This window comes from Aricia agestis, chromosome 6 (assembly GCF_905147365.1).
Source record: "Aricia agestis chromosome 6, ilAriAges1.1, whole genome shotgun sequence".
Classification (NCBI taxonomy): domain Eukaryota; kingdom Metazoa; phylum Arthropoda; class Insecta; order Lepidoptera; family Lycaenidae; genus Aricia; species Aricia agestis.
Window position 1 is genome coordinate 15461043 of NC_056411.1, and position 21564 is coordinate 15482606.

Genomic DNA, 21564 nt, shown 5'->3' on the forward strand with positions numbered 1-21564 from the left:
ATTATTGCGCTTTTATGTGTATAGAATATTGTAACTAATTGTGTTAGATACATAATATTATTGCGCTTTTGTGTGTATAAAATATTGTAAGTAATTGTGTTAGATACATAATATTATTGCGCTTTTGTGTGTATAGAATATTGTAAGTAATTGTGTTAGATACATAATATTATTGCGCTTTTGTGTGTATAAAATATTGTAAGTAATTGTGTTAGATACATAATATTATTGCGCTTTTATGTGTATAGAATATTGTAACTAATTGTGTTAGATACATAATATTATTGCGCTTTTGTGTGTATAAAATATTGTAAGTAATTGTGTTAGATACATAATATTATTGCGCTTTTGTGTGTATAAAATATTGTAAGTAATTGTGTTAGATACATAATATTATTGCGCTTTTGTGTGTATAAAATATTGTAAGTAATTGTGTTAGATACATAATATTATTGCGCTTTTGTGTGTATAAAATATTGTAAGTAATTGTGTTAGATACATAATATTATTGCGCTTTTGTGTGTATAGAATATTGTAACTAATTATGTTAGATACATAATATTATTGCGCTTTTGAAGATAAAATAGCTCGGCACTGCAAATAATTTTACGGTTAGTAAATATACTTTTTATGATGTCTTATTTAGTGTGAGTATGGTCGCGTAGAATATAGATAAACAAAGCTTAGCATCAAAATCTTGAAACTGACGAATCTCTTTGTACTTTTTCGTACTTTCTTCTTTGATTTCAATATCGATCAAGATAAACAAATTTCAAAATGACTGTACTTTTCTAATCATAATATTTTGATGATGCTTATAAAAGTAGAGCTTAAAAATTTGAATCGCTTAATGACCGAAATCGTTAAAGAGTGGAGTATGTCGAGGGCGGGCGAGTGTCTACATAAACACCGATCCCACGCCCCCGGTCAAAACATTCTCAGCCATAAAATAAGACGAGCCTAGATGAGAGGCAACCGAAAAATTCAGGCTCTATAATTATATGGAGCTACCCGATCTACGGGCGAGGCAATTTAAATTTACTGCGAACGGCGCACGTGTCCTACAAAATGAAATCCCACTACCGCACAGAAACACGCACGAAAAAAAACTAGAAAAATATACGCGGACGCCACCCCCTCGCCGCTAGTGGCCGTTCGCTCGAACCACGCCCGCTTCCGACCGCTACTCTACCGCTTTCGATCGCACGCGCGCGCCGGGGGTAAGTCCGTCCCGCTCGGCGGCGCGTCGCGACGTAGAGGCTGCGGTGCGGCCGCCAGTACGCGTCCAGATCTCGCGCGTGTCGCAGTGTCGGGGCCCTGCGCGATCGGTCGCGGCGTGTCTTGTGCAGTGTCGTGTTGAGGGTGTCGAAGTGGCGGGATTCCTTGCCGCGGGACGGGGGGCACATGCCCCCTTCCACCAGCACCACATTGGTAAAAGTCAGTGTCCTGTGTTGCTAGGAATTCGCGAAAACTAATTTTTCTATGTTGGAACTTTGAATGTGATTTTTTATCAGCGATGCCGACATTTGGAGGTTGTTTTGATTATTTTTTTGTTTTTGTTTATTTTATTTTTATTAGTGTTAATCATATTTCTGCATGTGTATTTGTGTGTTTTCTGTTTATAACTGAAGTCTCTATCAGACTATCATAGAGCTGCTATACAATGTAGAGTCTATTTAAGCTATAATATATGAATTAGACTAATTCTAATATTAACTTTTACCTGGGATATTAGTATTAGAACAAAACTATATTAATTGAAAATCTTTTAACGATATAAAATTATCAAAAACTTTGAAATTTGTTTACAAAACCATCGATTGATCTACCAACCTTTTCATGCCCTATATTTACTGATGAGATGAAGTTATTACTATTACACTATAAACAATATAAATAAAGTGTATTAAGTCTATTTATTCAATGGTTATTAAAATATTTAATAACATTTAGAGTTGTTAGGCCTATGTTGCCGGCGCTTTAAGCTCTACGTTGGTAGAGTTTGCGAACTTACTGCACAGTACACTGCGTTATAAACACTAATATATTTAATTTATTCTTAATACACTACTTTAAAATGCTAAATAATCTAATTATTTATGAAGGATTTGTCCGAGGTATGTATTACAAAAAGTTAATTGTTGTAATTTATAAATCTATAATAAGTAAACAACACTTTTGTAAAAACTATAAACTTGGGATTGAAATTTGTAAGGTTTTCTGATAAAATAATTTTCAATAGTTTTTGCGTTATATTGAAAAATAATAAATGGGTTTTCTAATTCTTGTAAATCCAAACAATATAGAGATCTAAAAGTCAAAACATGTACCTATCTTGCTTCCAAAAGAACAACTAAGACCTAAGTAGTAAGTAAGGTTAGCGTTGTTTTTTATTGAATATCTGTTGTATAACATAAAAAGTATATTCAATATAATAAGTAAAATAATAATAAAATAATTAATAAGTAAAATCATAAGTAAGACAGTATATTCAATGAGATAACAATAATAACAATACCAATCGATATCAACATTGTGATTTGCGAAGGCTAGCCTACTCTACATCAACTCATCACAATATTAGACAGTCATCAGTTCATTATGATCAAATAATCTAAACTTGCAAACTATCCGTGAGGTAAAAACGCAAATATAATAGTTTACGAATATATTGACACCACAGTTCATAAGATCACTTTAGAGCAGCCATAGGCCTTGTAGGCGTAGGCCGTAGGGGCTCCGCGAGCTAGTCATCAGCCACAAGTCACAACTATAGAGACGAATAAATTATTAAGTATAATTATTATGTTGATCATTAATTACCTACCATCCTATTTGGCTACATCGGAGCACAGAATAGATAATAGTACAAGATCGAAGTTCGATGAAAAGTAAACTATTTTACCTCGAATTTAAAAACAGGTGCTACATCTATTAATATTTTAACGAAAATTACGTAGTAACTCATAAATCATAATTTAACTACTCAATAGACACGTGGTATGTAGAAAAAGCGGTTATTTGCATATCAGGTGTATATATTTATACGTGGGAGAGCCATGCTTCAGCACGAATGGGCTGGCTCGACCGGAGTGTCCATGGGCGACGGAAGTTGCTTCCCATCAGGTGACCCGTTTGCTCGTTTGCCCCCTTATTTCATAAAAAAATATATATATATATAATTACTTACACCAATTTAACTTCACGATAACAATCTTAGGTTTAAATTTTTCATACATTATTGCGAATCTAAAATCAGTAAAATATTGTTGAGTTTATCGAACAGCTTAAGAGGATACCACAGCGGCTAGAGAAATGAAAAAAAAGTACGTGTAATATCTATAGCTGTCTCCCTTAACCTCAAGCCTATACCGCAGAACGCGATAGAGACAACTGCAGAAAATCCAGAAAATCAACGATTCGTTGTCCCCTGATTCCTTCTCCAAAACTTAACCGATTTAAGTACTTTTTTCATTAAAGATTAAAAAAAGGCTTGAGCTGTGTTCCTATGTTTTGCTTTTTTTGTATAATCTATCCAAATCTGTTTTCTAGACGTTTGAACACAGTGGAAAATCTGGCCATATTTTTGGGTTTTTGAACGTTCATATCTTATTTAATAATTAAATTATGAAAAAAAAGAAAACATAGGGACATTGTATTAGTGTAAAAATTATAACTCTACTAGCATTATCCAGTGAGGAAACAGGGGACAACGTTTGTATGGAAAAAATGGCGGTGTGGAATCCTCTTAAGAAATATAACCACGAAATCATTAAATGTCATTATTCCATTTAAATCTTTTTATAAGTAAAAAACAAATTATCAAATGTAACTGATACTAAGTAATAATTTAAATGTAAGTTCTTTTTCGTGTTTCATTTATTAAAAAATACGCAAATATTTGAACAATTAATATTTTGTACATAACAAGAGATTTAGATTATAACTACACCTCAAACAAGCTTAAACTTATTGTTTGCAACTTAATAAATTTCCATGTAACTAATCTAATACATAATTATGACAAAAATAAGTAGCCAGTAGGTGGTAAATTGGGTGCCCACCTAAGCTCCTGAGCCTCGTTAAATAGTTTCACGAAGATATGACGGGTGCCGTGGTTTGTGACGGTTGTATGTCTCAGCAGTTCAGCGTTTGTAGAGGTGTGCGTCAGGGCTGCGTTTTGGCTCCTACCCTGTTTGGTATATATTCCGCGAAAACCAACAAGGAATCCACTTATATACGAGGGCCGTCGGAAAGTTATTTAACATCTCCCTCCTAAAATCTAAAAGACACCGCGAGGACCTTTTCGTCGACAACATGCTATTTGCTGATGATGCAGCCTTTGTAGCTAATTCCGAAGTCGACCTCCAGTCTATGATTGATAAATTTTCCGACGCGTGTGCCCTATTTGCCATGTCCATTAATACAAAAAAGACAGTTGTTCTAACCCAAGGTACTCAATAAGCCCCCTCATTAACTTTGAATGGCAGACCGTTAGAGGTAGTAGACAAATTTTGCTACTTAGGATCGACAGTGTCTAACAATCTTTCTTTGGACACAGAGATCGACATCCGCATGGGTAAAGCGGCAACAATGTTTGGGAGGCTTAGTACGAGAGTATGGCACAATACTCGTAAATACTTAACAACCAAAACTGAAATTGTTGTTTTTCAAGCTTCAATCTTAAGCATACTCTTGTATGGTGCCGAAACGAAGAGCGTCATCTTAATGCCTTTTATATGCGTTGCCTACGCAAAATTTTGGGCTTGACATGGCAAGACAGGGTCACCAACGAGAGGGTTTTAGAAATAGCACAGCTACCTAGCTTGACACACACACAACACACCAATTTCACAGACCAATACGCCGTAAATCGTCTGACACAGACGTAAAGGCCAATGAAGGTATTCTATTGATTCTATTGAACGACCTCTGTGGCTGAGTTGGTGGGCTGTTGGTAGCTAAAGCCGGGGGTCGCGGGTTCGAATCCCGCCGACGGAACAAAAAGTTTTCTAAGTTCCTGGTTCATGGATGTATATTAAATATATGTATCATATAATAAAAATCTTAAATATTATATGTATGTATAGTATAAAAGTATTAAATATATTTCCGTTGTCTGGTACCCGTAACATAAGTCCTTCAGGTACTTAGCACGGGGCCAGACTGACGTGGTGTGAAGCGTCCATAGATATTATTATTATTATTGAAATATAAAAATTGTTGTTAGCACAATAAAAGTACACAAAGCTTATTTCAATTTGCAATGACTCTTATTAATTCAGTAAGGTTTATAACGGGAACTAAAATAATGAACAAACAGATCAAATAATACTTACCTATCATATTGATATTTCAAAGAACTAAGCCAAAAAAGTACAAAACGACTTTAAAGTAAACTCTACATAGGTAGAGATTAAGCCCCAATTTCACCAACGTCTGTTAGTGTTAACAGCTTGTTAAAATGTAATGTCTTCTCTTTCATTCATATGAAAATCGAAAGAGGTAACGTGATACTAATTCCGGCGTTAACTTTAACAGTCGTTGGTGAAATTGGGGCTTAGTCTTCTAATCCAGTCAGCTGTTTGTTATTATTATTAAGTAAAACGTAAACGTTAAGTACTTAATCTGGGAGACAAAAGTATTTTCGTTGAAAATAATATTGTTTAAAGTTAAGAAGATAGTTTTTAAGTAATCTCTTGTAATCCTATTACAATATTTGGACAAAAACTTGTATGTTTTGGTTTCGTGTGTTAAATAATTTTATTTTATGGGCCTGTTTCAAGTTAATTGGTAGATAGCCTTATCAGGAAGTGTCCTGATAAGGCTATCTACCAATTAACTTGACAGAACAAGTATGGAGAATCTGTCAAAAATGTTGTGAATAGCCTATTAGGCACTTTATCAGAAAGGTGAAACAGGCCCTTAATAATGTAAATATCCATATTGTAGCGTAAGCACAAGCCAGTAGTGAGAATTCATTTTATCGATTTACAAGAATAATATGATCTAGGATTTTATTTAAGTAGGTATATTTTACCAGAGATATTTTTGTTTTAACCTATGTTATGTTTATACGTGGGAGAGCCATGCTTCGGCACGAATGGGCCGGCTCGACCGGAGAAATACCGGAGGCCCAATTCCCTTCCCTATCCTTCCCTATTCCCTTCCCTTCCTATCCCTACCCTCCCCTATTACCATATTCCCTCTTAAAACGCCAGCAACGCACCTGCAGCTCTTCTGATGCTGCGAGTGTCCATGGGCGACGGAAGTTGCTTTCCATCAGGTGACCCGTTTGCTCGTTTGCCCCCTTCTTTCATAAAAAAAAAGTTGGTTGTATCTAATCTACCATCAATATTCAGCAGCTACTTATATATCACTTGAATGGAGGAGACCATTGCTATAGACACGAATGGGCCAGCTTCATACAATCATTACCCGAACCTTGCAGGAAACCGGCGTAAAACCACGCTTTTGTGTTAGGTATGTATGGGATGTTTAAGAGGATACACCAGGGGCGAGAGAAATTGAAAATAGGTATTTGAAAATGTATTGCTGTCTCACCAATCTCAAGTCTCCCACCGCAGAGCGCGATAGAGACAACACGACAAAAGTTCTAATAAAAGAACAGAAAATCTTCGATTCGTTGTCCGCTGATTCCTTCTCCAAAACTTAACCGATTTAAGTAATTTTTTCATTAAGAATTAAAGCAAGGCTGAGCTGTGTTTCTATGTTTTATTTTTTTTGTATATTCTAGCCAGTTTTGTTTTCTGGGTGTTTGAACACAGAGGAAAATCTGGCCATTCTTTTGGGTTTTTGGACGTTCTTATCTTTTTTAATAATTAAATTATGAAAAAAAAGAAAACATAGGGACATGCTAATAGTGGCCATAGATATTCAGGAAAAAAATCATAACTCTACTGGCATTATCCAGGAAGGAAACAGAGGACAGAGTTTGTATGGAAAAACGGCGGTGTGGAATCCTCTTAAGCCCAGAAACGCTCAAATCTATACTTATATAATATTATAAAGCGGAAGAGTTTGTTAGTTAGTTGGTTAGTTTGTTTGTTTGTTTGAACGCGCTAATCTCAGAAACTACTGGTCCGATTTGAAAAAATCTTTCAGTGTTAGATTATCGAGGAAGGCTCTAGGCTATATTTTATCACGCTTAAACAGAGGGAGCGCAGAAATAGAGAAAAATGTGGAAAAAAACGGAAGAAATTATTTAAAATAGCTTATTATCTTAAGAAACTACTGGAGCAATTTTTATGTTATATTTATAGTATAGTATATTATATTTTAACATTTCATTATGCTTGTTTATGTGTTGTTAGGTAAGTTACCGTGGACAGAGTAACCTCTTGCAATAGGGAATGTGTAAGTAATATGGAATATTACGCTAAGGTCATAGCAGAGGGTACTACTAAGTACTAACTACTAGTACAATCAGTAAACCAACCAAAATCCTACATGCTACATAGTCACAATATTGATAGAAACGTTGTCAAATGTCAAACAAAACTTTTTGTTTACTATTTATGCTGGTGCTGTCTCTAGCGTGAAAACGTTATAGTGATTCCTATTCGCCTTTTTGACATTTGAGCAAAAATTCATCGAGCATCTCAAATGAAATAAATTATGAAACACTAGATGTCCCGCGCGGCTTCGCCCGCGATAATTAGTACGGAAACCGTACATGTAAAAAATAGCTATACATACACCTTTCACATGATTTACTCTATATCTGTGCCAAATATTGCCACAAAAATTGCTCCAGTTGTTCGTGAGATAAACCCTTTCTAATATTTCCCCCGTTTTTCCCACATTTTCCTGGGTTTCTTCAGTCGTATTAGTCTTAGCGTGATAATATATAGCCTATAGCCTTACTCGATAAATGAGCTATCTAACCCTGAAATAAGTTTTTAAATCGGACCTGTAGTTCCTGAGATTAGCGCGTTCAAGCAAACATACTCTTCAGGTTTATAATATTAAGTATATATTTTTTTAAATTATCGCTTGACAAACTCGAGTCTCGATCTAAAAGACTATGAAAAATACCAATAACAGGGTCATAATAGGCTCATAATCATGGGACGATGCATGGAATAATATGGTAGTGATGATGATGATGATGATGATGAATGTAATTTACATAGTAGCATATGCTTTCCGTTCTTAAAACAACGCCGAAACTCCCAAACTTGTATCTATAAAGAATCAAGAGTTCTCTCAGCACCATCCGAATCACGGTATACCAGGTATACCTCGGTGCAAAATCTTACTTGTTGGTAGCATATGCTTAGAATACTTCTCACGAAACCGAAGTGTTAATTTTTTTAATGTAAAGTTAATGTTTCCCTATAAATTTTGAGGAGTTCTTTCGATTACTTATGGATCCTTCATCAGATCACCACTTTTGTAAATATAATACCAAATTGAGATGATACCCTATATACCAAAAGAAAAATTTTGAAAATCGGTTAACAAACGGCGGAGTAACCGTTGAACATAAAAAAAAACGAACATAACACCTCCCCCATTTTGAAAGTCGGTTAAAATTGTAGCCTATGTGTTATTCTGATGTATGACCTATATTATTATAAAGTTTCATCACAATACGTTCAGTAGTTTTGAGTAACAAACATCCATACATTCATACATCCAAACAAACTTTCGCCTTTATAATATTAGTAATTTAGTAGGACTTATTAAAGTGACTTTTTCAGACCTGCAAAAGTCCTACAAAAAATCCTTTGGCGAGTCCATGGTCGGATTCAAAACCCAGTTTTCTTGATCATTCAATAAAAACTAGAGATCGCCCAATGGTCGAAATTCGACCTTAGTTTCAATGGCATTATGACCTACCTATATTTTGTAAAAAAATATTGACTTTATCATAATTATTTTATTCAACTCTTGTCTCTGGAACTCACCGGCACCTCATCTCAGACTGGCTGTGAAAGCATTGTCTAATAGTATCTAAGACTCAATAAAAAAAGCTATAATCTATTTTCAATTTGTCAACTTATTGTCAACAGACTGCAACCATAAATGAAAGAGTATAATCGTATGTCACTCAAAAATCTGTCATTTTTCCCAATGTGTGTGTTGTAGTGTGTGTAATGTTTTATTTCTTAAAAAAATGTATGATAAAAGCATAATTTCAAAATAATATTAGCTCGATGCACTCCTTCACCATATAAACAATAACTGTGCAAAATTTCATTCACCTACGTTTCCCCATTTTTCGTCTAAAGGGATACAAAGTTTTTGGCTCACGTATTAATATTATATAGTTAATACAGTAATTTGTTATCTTAAAAACAGGTAGAGAAAGAGCAAGAAGTAATTAGTTAAACGTCACTATATATAATCTTCTTTTATAATGACTTGTTTTTTGGCTAGCATAGCTGGCCATAATACGAGTATATTTAATGGTTAAAAACTTAAAACGTATTTTGAACGAAACATTTGTCTCAGAGTTAACGCAGAATATTAATAGTGCAATCTTATTTTTTTGTTAAATCGATTATTTAGATGTCAAGTAGATTACAGTCTAATGGTTGTAAAAATTATAGCTATTATGTATACAAACAAGATGTAGCACTGGCTTATACTCATCAATTATTATCAACAAAAACTCACTCAATTAAAAGTCATTCAAGATAATAAGTATAAGACTAAAGCTAGTCGTTGTGGCATATGGTCGTTGTTATGTCGGAGTGTTGTAAAATGCTAGAAAAGATATTATACATTAAATACAAATATGATAATGCCAGTGCGCTAAAATACAGAAGTTGAGAAAATATCGTACTTATTAATTATTATACGTAGTGTAGAGACAGTTGCATGACATTAAAAAGTTTTACCCTCAGAATACTGAGTCACAATAGACTATCATTCTGTCTACTCTGACTGAGTGCAACTTGCAGCACTTTTAAATAGTATTATTGTTATTTAAGCTCACAACTATATTAACACCTAGATGTTTGAAAGATGGATATATATAATAGGTCTACCAGAATCTGATTGCAAATCTTGATGGCAGATTTTCAAAAAATATCCTTTTTTTAATTGGATAAATTTTTATATTTGCATGTTTCACACACAGACTAAGCCGCTATAAGGAAAAAAGGGATCAAAATGTTTTATTCCAATTACCCCGGTATTGCTAGAGTCAATTTGATTTCTCACTTTATGCCATCAGATTCTGGTAGACCTATACTAATTCTGAGTTCTGAGAATTGAAAAATGGCGCATTGATACAGTAACAAAGAAATTGCTACAGCTCGACAAGGCTTAGCCTCTCGGAGACAGGAGCGATATTCCTTAAGTACATTTAGGTTAAAAACGGGACCCTATTTAAGCAAAAGTCTCCATACATATAGGTAGTAGTTCAAATTCATCATCAATCAGTTGAAAATCTACGAAGGTTTATACAAACTTTCATCCCCTATAAAATAGGGGTGATCCCCATAGGGGTGGAATTTATCAAAACCCTTTCTTAGGAAATGTTTACGTCACAGTAGCTTTATGCATGCAAAGTCTCAGCCCGATCGGTTTAAAATTGACAAAGTTTCATACAAACTTTCATCCCATATTTTATCCACTTGGGGTTAGAATTGGTCAAAATCCTTTCTTAGCGAATGCCTACGACTTGCATGCCAAATTTCAGCCTGATCCGTCCAGTGGTTTGGGCTGTGCGTTGATAGTTCACTATGTCTGTCAGTCAAACCTTTGAGTTATTATAAATATTATACATATTTAGATAATAATTTGTAGAATACATGGCCTAGGCCTATGATTATAAATAACAATAATTTGAAGATATCAACCAATTATTAGGTACTTGGTCTTGTTCAGTAAAATTTTTATTACCTATGAAGGATGGTTTTTAATTTAGTATGTTCTAGGTTACTGTCTACAGTCTAGTGTCCAAAGTAAACGGTTAAAATCTTAATAAATTGTACAAAATTATGTTACAACTGACTTCAGAAGCTAGCTTAGTTATTTTTTACTTTCAAAACTAAAATTAAAGTTACAAAGTAGCAAATTATTGAGCGGTTTAAGCGGCGTGCGCAAATAGGTTTTTTAATAAGCCACCTGTTATAGGAGTGTAGGAAAACCGATACTCGAGTTACAAGTCCCCCATTTAATAATTATTATAGATTACTACCACTACCCGTATGTGAAGATTTGTTTAGTGGTCACCACTTAAGTGAAAAATTATTAACTTCCACACTCTCATTGCTTTTGCAAATTGTGCAAAGTTTTTCCAATCTTATTTTGTGACCACAACGATTATTGTCGGCTATTTTTTACCGACTTCCAAAAAGGAGGAGGTTATACGTTCGGCTGTATGTATCTTTTTTTTTTTGTATGTTCAACGATAACTCAGCCGTTTGTGATCCGATTTTCAAAATTCTTTTTGTGTTGTATATAGGGTTTAACTCTGATTTGGTATCATCTTCATTCTTCACAAAAGAGGTGATCTGATGATGGGATCCTGGAGGAATCGAGGGGACTTCTAGTGATTTCAATTTTTTCTGAAGCATTCGAGGTAAATGCTACCAAAAACTAAGATTTCGCACCAGGTTATACCCTGGATCCGAAGGTACCCAACAGAATTTTTGAATCCTTATAGATACAGGTTCGGGGATTTCGGCGTTGTTTAAACAACTGAAAACATAAGCCAACACATCGATTTATTTGATCATCATCATCAAAATCATAATTATGCCATGGGTCATTTCATTATGACCCAATTATTGATGCTTTTCGTGATATTTTGCATCAAAGCAGATGTTTTTGATGATTATTTCGCTGTTTGTGGACCGATTTTCAAAATTCTTGTGTTGTTGTATAGGGTATAATCTTGATTTTGTATAATATGCTGTTGTGTGGTGAGCTGATGATGGGATCTATGAGCAATCGAGGGAAATCCTTGAAATTTATCAAAAAACTCATAGTGGTTAAAATGTTGTTTCTAGTAACTTAAACATATGTTACGAATAAGAGAAAGTTCATACGAAGGCGTCTCTTGGTCCAAAGGCACTAAACAGAACTCCTGAACCTTTAAAGATAAAAGTTTTTAAATTGCAGCATCACTTAGATAACTGCAAGCATTTACCACAGTTTCGCTTACAGTAACATAATGTGAATAGTTAACATTCGTAGTGGCTATTTACGCATAAAGCCTTATCTTGTAGATAACTAAAAAGAGTGAAATTATTATTTTTATCAAAAAAATTAAAACCGACTTCCAAGGTAAAAACAATAATAATATGAACTAAAAAGTATTAAATAACTCTACATAGCTAAGTTATAGTAACTATAATAGTGCCTTTTTCAAAATTCGTCTAAATCTCAATTATTTCTGTACATACTACAGTCTTCATTACTTCGAAGTCGGTACCAGTCCCAAAAGTTTCAGATATTCTGACATTGACTGAACTCACGATAAAATTAGCTGGTACCGACTTCAAATAATGAAGACTGTAGTAAGTATGTACAGAAATAGTTGAGATTTAGACGAATTCTGAAAAAGGCACTATTATAGAGTAAGAGTTATTTAATACTTTTTAGTTCATATTATTATTGTTTTTACCTTGGGAGTCGGTTTTAATTTTTTTGTTAAAAATAATAATTACTGAACGTAATTTGTACTAAGTTTTAGTAGAAAAAACAGGTGTAAGATTGAATATAAGCTACGCAAATTAAATCAGAGTAGCAACTTCTTATAACCACCTGCATTTAACCATATTATGACGAGTCGATGACACTACCAAAAAAAGAAAAGTAGCGTATTTATTATTCCCCAAAGTGCACTTTATACGGCGTGACCAAATTTCACAAAAAATCATACGCACCACTGCAGCCTACTGCGGTCGATCGCTGTCACAGAGCGTTCAAAGTCGGCCTCAAATGGCGCGCGTCCAATCGGACATTCAGATTTGAATATGGAATATAAACCCGTCGCCGCGACCTTCATAAATTCGACCAATAAATGTCAGAATTTTTCAAAGCCTTGTAAAAATAATCGTGAGAAGAAGGAATTAGTGAGGTGACATTTTTACTTTTTTATTGCTGTTGCGAATCGCAATGACATAAGGAGTTAAGTTTTGTGAACATCTTCAGAATACGATCGTAAATAATTTCGGAGTTGTTAATGTTTTCCTCCAAACCTAAACCAGAATTTCTTTGATAACGTTTTAAGTTTGTGTCCGAAAAGAGAAACTCCATAATATTTTCCTTTTCATTTAATAACTGTACTTTTATCTAGCATAACTCCTACCAACTTTGTATTAGATGGCCTTTCACAGGGTCGGATTGGCAATAGCCATAAAGTTGATTACATTTTATATTCAAGCGCGGCTATGTGCAGTACTCTATAATAACATATGCTAATAAAATTTTATTCAAGCTAGGTTTATCGATCATAAAACACAATCCCATTATGTGCCGGAGCTACTGACTTTACGACGGAGAACGTTTCAGTCCAACCTAAGTAGGTAAAGCGCTATAGACTCAGAAATTTCTCCTAGAGAGGTGCTAGTTTTATTAGCGAAATATTAGTTTCCTAAAGCATTAAACATCTTTATAGGTGTAATGTGTTAAATCGTAAAATGTAACACCAGTTAGCGTGAGGTTTTGATTCGAAAAAAAAAACAGATTAACTCTAGCAGAAAATTAGTTTGGACTCTACATCCACAAGTGGACCCGAAGCTAGTCGTTTGGATTCTGGCCAAAATCAATAAGTACCAGACATTTCAGATGGTATTTTAAGAGGGTAAAGAGTTACACAACATCATATTCGTATAAAAAAATAATAATAACTATAAGTATTAACTACAATTAGTTATATCAAATGTAGAGCCTATTTTTATGACTTTTAAGTGAATGTTATTTGCTTGCGCATGACATAACGTATAAAGTTTTATAAATAAGAGTAGAATTAACTTTTACAAAGTAAACTCTAACCTTACCAAAGTTCTATATAAACTTAGGTCCTGGAATATTTATTACAGTATAAAGCTTAGGGCAAACCTACGCGACCAGGCGACTGCGAAGCGGACCGTCAAGTTGTCAAATGTGTTTTTTGGATACAAAACACACATTTAACAACAGCGTCAAGTTGTCAAATTAGTTTTTTGTATACAAAACACACATTTGACAACTTGACGCTCCGCTTCGCAGTCGCCTGGTCGCGTAGGTTTGGCCTAAGCTTAAGTTTTACAAGATAACTGTATAATGGTAAAAATGGTATTATCTTTTGTTTGCATAGTGTGGTGTGTAAATGATTTATATGTTATATAAGTAATGTTTTAAACATTGATTTTAAGAGCTTGGAGTACCATATTAATCTTATATCTTTAAACGAGCAATTCTTGTATAGGTATATATAATTGGAATCTCGGAATCGGCTCCAACGATTTGCATGAAATTTAGTATATAGGTTTCAGGGACGATAAATCGATCTAGCTAGGTACCATTTTTAGAAAATGTCTTTTTAATAGTGTTTTATCGAATACCGAGCAAAGCTCGGTCAAACAGCTAGTAATGTTAATGTAAGGACGCAATCGCACTCGCCTGCAAATTGCTACCATGATAAGGCTCTTAGGAGTTAGGAGTTAGGACCTACCTTGAGGTTTGCGAGCGTAGCGGTTGCACGGCGCTCATACATGCCGCATACTTCATTAATCGCTGCAATCGGGTCTTTGATATAGAAACCACCGTGCAACTGCTTTTCCACTTCCCCATTGTGATAAGGCTATTTGCTAAGTACTCACATACGGTTTTACTCGATAGTTTTACTCCAAATCGAGTAAAAATTCGGTGTGGACCGCAAAACTCACAGATCGAAGGCTCGCATCGAGCCGACTCGATGGAATTAAATAAATCTAATTTCCTTAGAATTTAAGTACTCGACGCGAGCCGTCGAGCTTTATTCAAGCCATACTCAAGCGTGTGAGTTTTGCGGTCCATACGTTAATTTTTACTCGATTTGGAGAGAACTATCGAGTTATGCTGCATGTGTGGACGAAAAGCGAAGCCGTGGGTTTTACTCTACGTGATTGCTCGATCGAGTAAAACCATAATATTATGTGAGTACTTACTACTCGTACTTAGCATTAGGCCTCTAGTGTTGCCATTCTAGTATATAATATTTTATTAACAGTAGTATCTCTTGTCGTAGGACGCGGCGAGGCAGGCGGCGCCATGGCATGCGCCGGCTGCGAGAAGCCGATCCTGGACAAATTCTTGCTGCACGTGCTGGAGCGCGCCTGGCACGCCGCCTGCGTGCGCTGCGCCGACTGCCGCGCGCCGCTCGCTGATAAGTGTTACTCGAGAGACAACAAGCTCTTTTGTAGGAATGATTTCTTTAGGTGAGTAGGAGCACTAGGAGCTTCTTTATGTAGCATATTTTGTGCACTACTCAGAGGATTGGAAGATTCTCTGGATTTATTTGGGGGTCGACAAAATACCCATTAAACCACCTGTTGATGCCAGTGATCGTATCTCTTTCATACGTTGGCCTAGGTTAGCCGGGACTTATCAAATACAGTGTAACCTTGGGACTGCCTGGTCCTTTGGCTAGTAGGAGCGGAATTCTACAGCTGATGTATGACTAGCCAGACTTTTGGTTCCTACTTTCCTAGAGTGTAGGTTTTCAATTAATAAGAACTCTGGGACTGTCAAATACCTAATTAGGACTATCTTAGTGAAATGTTTGTATTCACAACTAAAATTCTTGGAAATAAATACATTGTAAGTTGAATGATTACATAAATTCAACGTGCAGCATTTATTCTAAATTCTCGATTTTCAACCTTACAAATAAGTTGATGAAAAATAAACGTTTATTTCCGTAGCTAACCAAATTTCAATTATATTATCTAGTTAAATCATTAACCAACATAATTTTGGTGATTATAATTTAACCGTAAGTATGTATGGGCAGGCTGTAACTGTGTAATGGTGGTGATAAATAATGTCATTCAGTTTCCTGGCCCAAATCGACGCAATTTCCTTAATCACTCAACTTTTTTTGAGTTAATTTAGTTGAACGCGCATCATGAGAAACTCATAATATTATTAATATGATGATTGTCTTAACTCAGTCTCAGTCAGCCTAATCAAAAAGTACTAAAGCGTGCTGAACTACAACTAGATTACGATGAATTTTGATTCCATGGACAAACTATTTTACAAAAAAGACAAAAGAAGTTATGGATGAAAATCCCATAGAGTCGTATGAAGAAAATATTTTTTTCTCACCTCCGGGCGGAAAACATCAACTGCGCTTACCGATGTTGCCGTTTTCCGCCTCCGTCGATGAGAAAAATAGTAAACGCATTATGCACCATGGACAGTAAATAAGAAAGCCTCAGATCACAATAAATAAGAAAGCCTCAGATCACAATAAATAAGAAAGCCTCAGATCACAATATGTATACTAATAATTACGTGTGATCTGAGACATTTCTTATTTTCCTGCTAATGGGGAAATTATTTGAACGCGCTAAACTCAGGAACTACTGGTCCGATTTGAAAAATTATTTCAGTGTCACTGAAATAATTTAACAACAATACAGATAAATGTATCTAGGAAGGTTATAGGCTATATTTTATCACGCTAAGACTAATAGAAGCGAAGACATAGAGGAAAATGTGGTAAAAATGGGAAAAAAATTATTTGAAAGGGCTTATTTGAACGCGCTAATCTCAGGTTTATAGGAGGGAAGTGACACAAAGTTCACCGGGACATCTAGTAGTAAATACTTATTGAAAATATACCTATGTCAATTTTCTTTAACTCAAACATTAACTAAAATGCGTAGACAAATAATAATATCAGTGCCTAATATTATGTTATAACTTTAAATAACATCATAAATATTAATGTGGCTGTTCTTTTCTACAAATACAAGTGTTACCCGTGTTTCGTTTGCATAATTTGTAGGAAACATTTTATAGTGTATCATGGCTCATTATAATTAATACCTATGAGCTCGAATATCGAATAACGTCTCTGTGGTCCAGTAGTTCAGAGCTTGACTCGGACCCACGACGGGTTCGATCCCGGCGTTGGAAACATAATATTTCCAAGTTTGGTTAGGAGGACAATGCAGGCTGATCACCTGATGATAGAGAGTGCTCTTGTATACTGCGCACACACTTGGGCACTATAAATTATTCCTGCGTAACTGGCCTGCTTTCAATGAAGCCGGCCACCGTGACCGTAACCGGTGTGGGGAGTTATTATGAGCTCGAATATGACAGGTTTCCTCAATCGAAATAAAATGGATTAGAAATAAATGTTTTAGTTTAGTTTTACTTTTTATTCATGTTTAAATTTCTGAAGCGTTTGAAGTTTGAACAAAAGTTTATTTCTTCAATAGAGCCTGTAGATTATCACCAGTCATAACACAGTTATAACTGGAATATATCTATTAATCATCTGCACTGACCAGTGATCACCGTAGTCAGTAGTGTTTTAGTTTTTATTAGGGTTCCGTACCCAAAGGGTAAAAACGGGACCCTATAACTAAGACTCCGAAGAAGTTATCTGTCCGTCTGTCCGTCTTCTGTACGTCTATCTGTCTGTCTGTCTGTCGCCAGGTTGTATCTCAAGAACCGCTATTGCTAGACTTCTGACACAGATTGCGTATATCTGTTACCGCTATAACAACAAAATATCTCTTATGAATTTTGGAACTAACTTAATTTCAACTTGACGCATTTTCACCCCCTTACAAACCTTTTTTCCAGTAAAAAAGTAGCCTATGTCCTTTCTCAGGCTTTAGACTATCTGTATACAAAATTTCATTACAATCGGTTCGGTAGTTTTGGCGTGAAAGCGAGACAGACAGACAGACAGACATAGATACTTTCGCATTTATAATATTAAAATTAGTATAGATTTAAGATAATGAGGGTTGGGATCGCCCGCCGTCTTCTAGAGATTTAACCTTGGACAAAAAGATCAATTAAATACTTGCTTATATTTTAGCAGAACAGAATTTGTATCTTTGACCTACATAAAAAAAAAAAACAAAACTATGTTTTGAAACAATCTTTGGCCTGTAAGTTTTTGTAAACTTGTTTTAACCACACGAGGAACAAAATACCTATTATAACAAGTTAGGTAATCAACTAATATTTATTTTAAAACTGTCTAGGGTACAAAAGTTTATGATTTATTTGGGCGCGCCATGGTCCCTCAACCTTAGCCAATTAAAATATGAATTATTGTGGTCGTATTTAATTGTCGTCTGCCAGTGTCAACACGACCAATTTACCTTCAAGTTTAAATATCGAAGCTCTTGTGATTTTTTTTATTATTAAGTCTACACTAAAAATAAACTTAATAAGTTAGGCTAAAGAAAAGTGTCGTAATTAGAGTCAAAGTAATAAAGATCATTTATTTTTAAAACGTAAAAAAAGCGAGAAAACCTAATTATATTATAATATAAATCCTATTATAAATGTCCACTTATAACTTACAACCGAATCGTTCAAATTATTACTAATTATTAGTTTAATATTATAAAAGTAGCGTCTTAACGCTCTACCAAACATTTTAACGAATAATTGTACTTGAAATATTCAAATACATTTATCACTGTAATAATTTTAATGAATATACCTTTACGGCCTGTCCATGTCTCCACGTCAAAACGTCGTCGTCAACGTGGAACGGTGTGGTAACGTGGCAAGGTACTTTGACGTGACGTGAAAATTTATGTCAACGTAACGTGAAAATGCACGTCACGGTTGCCGTACCCTACACTTTTTTATTCGAATAACATACCCTAGTTAATGCACAATAGGTAGAATTTTACAAGGCGACAAGCAACGTCATCGTGACGTGCATTTTCACGTTACGTTGACGTAAATTTTCACGTTACGTGCCACGTTACCGCACCATTTCACGTTGACGACGTCGTGACGTGGACACGTGGACAGGCCCTTACCGCACCGTTCCACGTTGACGACGCCGTAACGTGGACATGTGGACAGGCCCTCGTATTCATTATAATAATATTTAATTCGTTTATAATATTATGCATTGATCTTAAAATATGCTCGTCTACGCACATTGTATTGTTTGTGGCTTGGACTGCAGTTTCGGTTTCCCATACTTTTATTCATAAAATCAAACACTTCTGAATTGATGCACTAATACAGGGGTCACCAATTGGGTTAGCTCGGGGTCCGTTTTAAAACATGAAAAACTTTAATAGTTTAAAGATGGTATTTGAATATAATGAGCTAATCTAAAGACTTTTAATAGCATTAGAATACAAGAAAAAAATAAATTAAGTATACAATTTTGCCAATTTTTAATCCATAAAATATGATAAGTGATTATTAGTGCAATTAAATATTATGGTCATTTGTGTTAGAATTTTATTGAATGTTTATTTATTATAAATAATTTAAATTTAAAACATTTATTTAACGATCGTCCATTAATTTATGACATCATACAATAAATTACGACTTCATACATAAAAGGTTACTACACGGTTTTCAATTATGGCATCCATAAATATTTGCCTTTTGTTTTAGCTACACTATAAAATTGCCATGGTCTAGTAGGTATTTGTAGTTTTAATACGTTTTCTAAAATTTACATATTTAGGTACTGACATCACTAAATATTATTAAAAAACAATAACATTACTTATATTATTAAATGAACCAAAAAGTATTAAATAATTATTACTCTTTAGTAGTGCCTCTTTCAGAATTTGCCTAAACCTCACCTATTTCTGTATACAATCTTAAGTAATAATAAGTAATGTTATTGTTTTACTTGGAAGTCGGTTTTTTTTAAATAATAATTTCACTCTTTTTAGATAGTTATCTAGGGAATGGGGATTGTCCATTTTTTTCGTAGGTCAGTGATCGTTATTCTGTATATAAACGAAAAAAATACCCATTAGTTACTTATATTTTTGAACAAATATGTTTAACCTTTGTTTGACCTTCAATGGCGTTAAATTAGCAATAAATTCGACCAACATTACGTTTCGAACTTTAGGTAAGCTTCTCGTATCAGCTTTCACATAATGAGAACTTGCATTTGACGAACCAGCCATTATAAATAAGATTGAAAGGAAAAAAACATACTGCAGAGGTCAATTATTGGCCGCCGATGATGACGTCAGAGCGAAACTTTAAAAATTTATTGAGAAAAAACTAGCCAATGAATTTCAAAATTATTTAATTTATATTCTTAAAATACCCTATTTAACGAAAAAAAAATATGAAAAGTATATGTGATTTTTGTTTGGACAATGCCCATTCAGTAAAGACTGTATTCTGTAAGTGACTTTGGTTACGGAGTAGGTACTTTTATATATTCTGTGCTTTGGTCCAGCATACACCTTCATAATACGAAAACTCATTATCTGACTTCACTACCACTTCAGAATTTCTTAAAAACTTACATGTTTGATTAACTTTAAGCATTACACTACTGTATAATATGCTTAAAATTAATCAAGCAATGCTGAAAATGAAATGTTCAAACACCTAGGTATCTATAGTTAAAGGCTCTAGAGTTCTGACTTCCATTCCATTATAGCGCTTCCGCATGGAAACTAATCATACAAAATATGCGCTACTTAAAACTACATTAATTAGAACGATATTTGGCCCATATTTGAATGACTTTCCTATACATATACATCATGAATCACATGACGAAATTGCTATTTTGGTTACGGCAACACTAAGGATCAATTTCAATTAGCGTAGACCGTAGAGTTGAAGCGCATCGAAGCGATTCACTAATATTAAACATAACAAATTCAACCTTAACTCCAGAGCGTAGCGCACACATGTGACATTGGTGACCCTGATGGTATGGTAATGATGATGATGTTTAATGTTATTTGCATAGTAGCATAATATGCTTTCAGTTCTTACTTACTTAAGACAGCGCCCCAACCCTCAAACCATCCATTTCATAATCCCGTAATTTCTCCTCGAAAATTGGTTGAAATTTTAATTCACTCGTATGTGCCTCCACAATTTTTGTCTCTTTAATAACATTTGTAACTTTTATTAAAACGACTTTCTTTCCGAATAACAACCACAAACACCAACAAACACCTGCTAGTTGACGCCATATTGTAAATAAAACGCACCTAGCGCCGCAGTGGTGCGCGCTGAACTTCAATTAGACGGAGCTTTTGAATCAGCTGTAGTGTTGAAAGTTTTAAGCGACTAAAATATTCAATATAAAAGCTAGACGTGTGATTGAATGGCGTTGTTCAGTCAAAGGGCTAGCTGTTTGATTGAACGGCTATTTAAACCAGTCGGCTGCGACATCTATAAGGAGTTCGGAGTTCAGTTCAGCACCTTCGAACCATGGTATATCTTGGTGCAAAATCTTAATTTTGGTAGCATAAGCCTGGAATACTTTACACAAAAGCAAAATCGACACATGTTTCCATTTAAATTTTGAGGAGTTCCTTTGATGACTTATGGATCCCATTACCTTTCTAACTTAGTAACCATAACGCCAAGTACTAATAATATATATATTTT

The 21564-nt window shown here is 34.6% G+C and overlaps 1 protein-coding gene across 5 annotated transcripts in view; it reads left to right on the forward strand.

Moving 5' to 3' along the window:
* The first annotated feature begins 1287 nt into the window (after nucleotides 1–1287).
* The window catches only part of LOC121727906 (LIM/homeobox protein Lhx5), a 69106-nt gene continuing 48829 nt past the window's right edge, over nucleotides 1288–21564 (forward strand). For 4 of the 5 annotated variants that reach the window (XM_042115952.1, XM_042115953.1, XM_042115954.1 and 1 more), the window contains exons 1-2: nucleotides 1288–1532; nucleotides 15197–15386. In XM_042115952.1, coding sequence (XP_041971886.1) covers nucleotides 1517–1532; nucleotides 15197–15386 — 206 coding nt within the window. In that variant the 5' untranslated portion in view covers nucleotides 1288–1516. The remainder of the gene's footprint in view (nucleotides 1533–15196; nucleotides 15387–21564) is intronic. The other variant, XM_042115956.1, reaches the window with a different exon arrangement.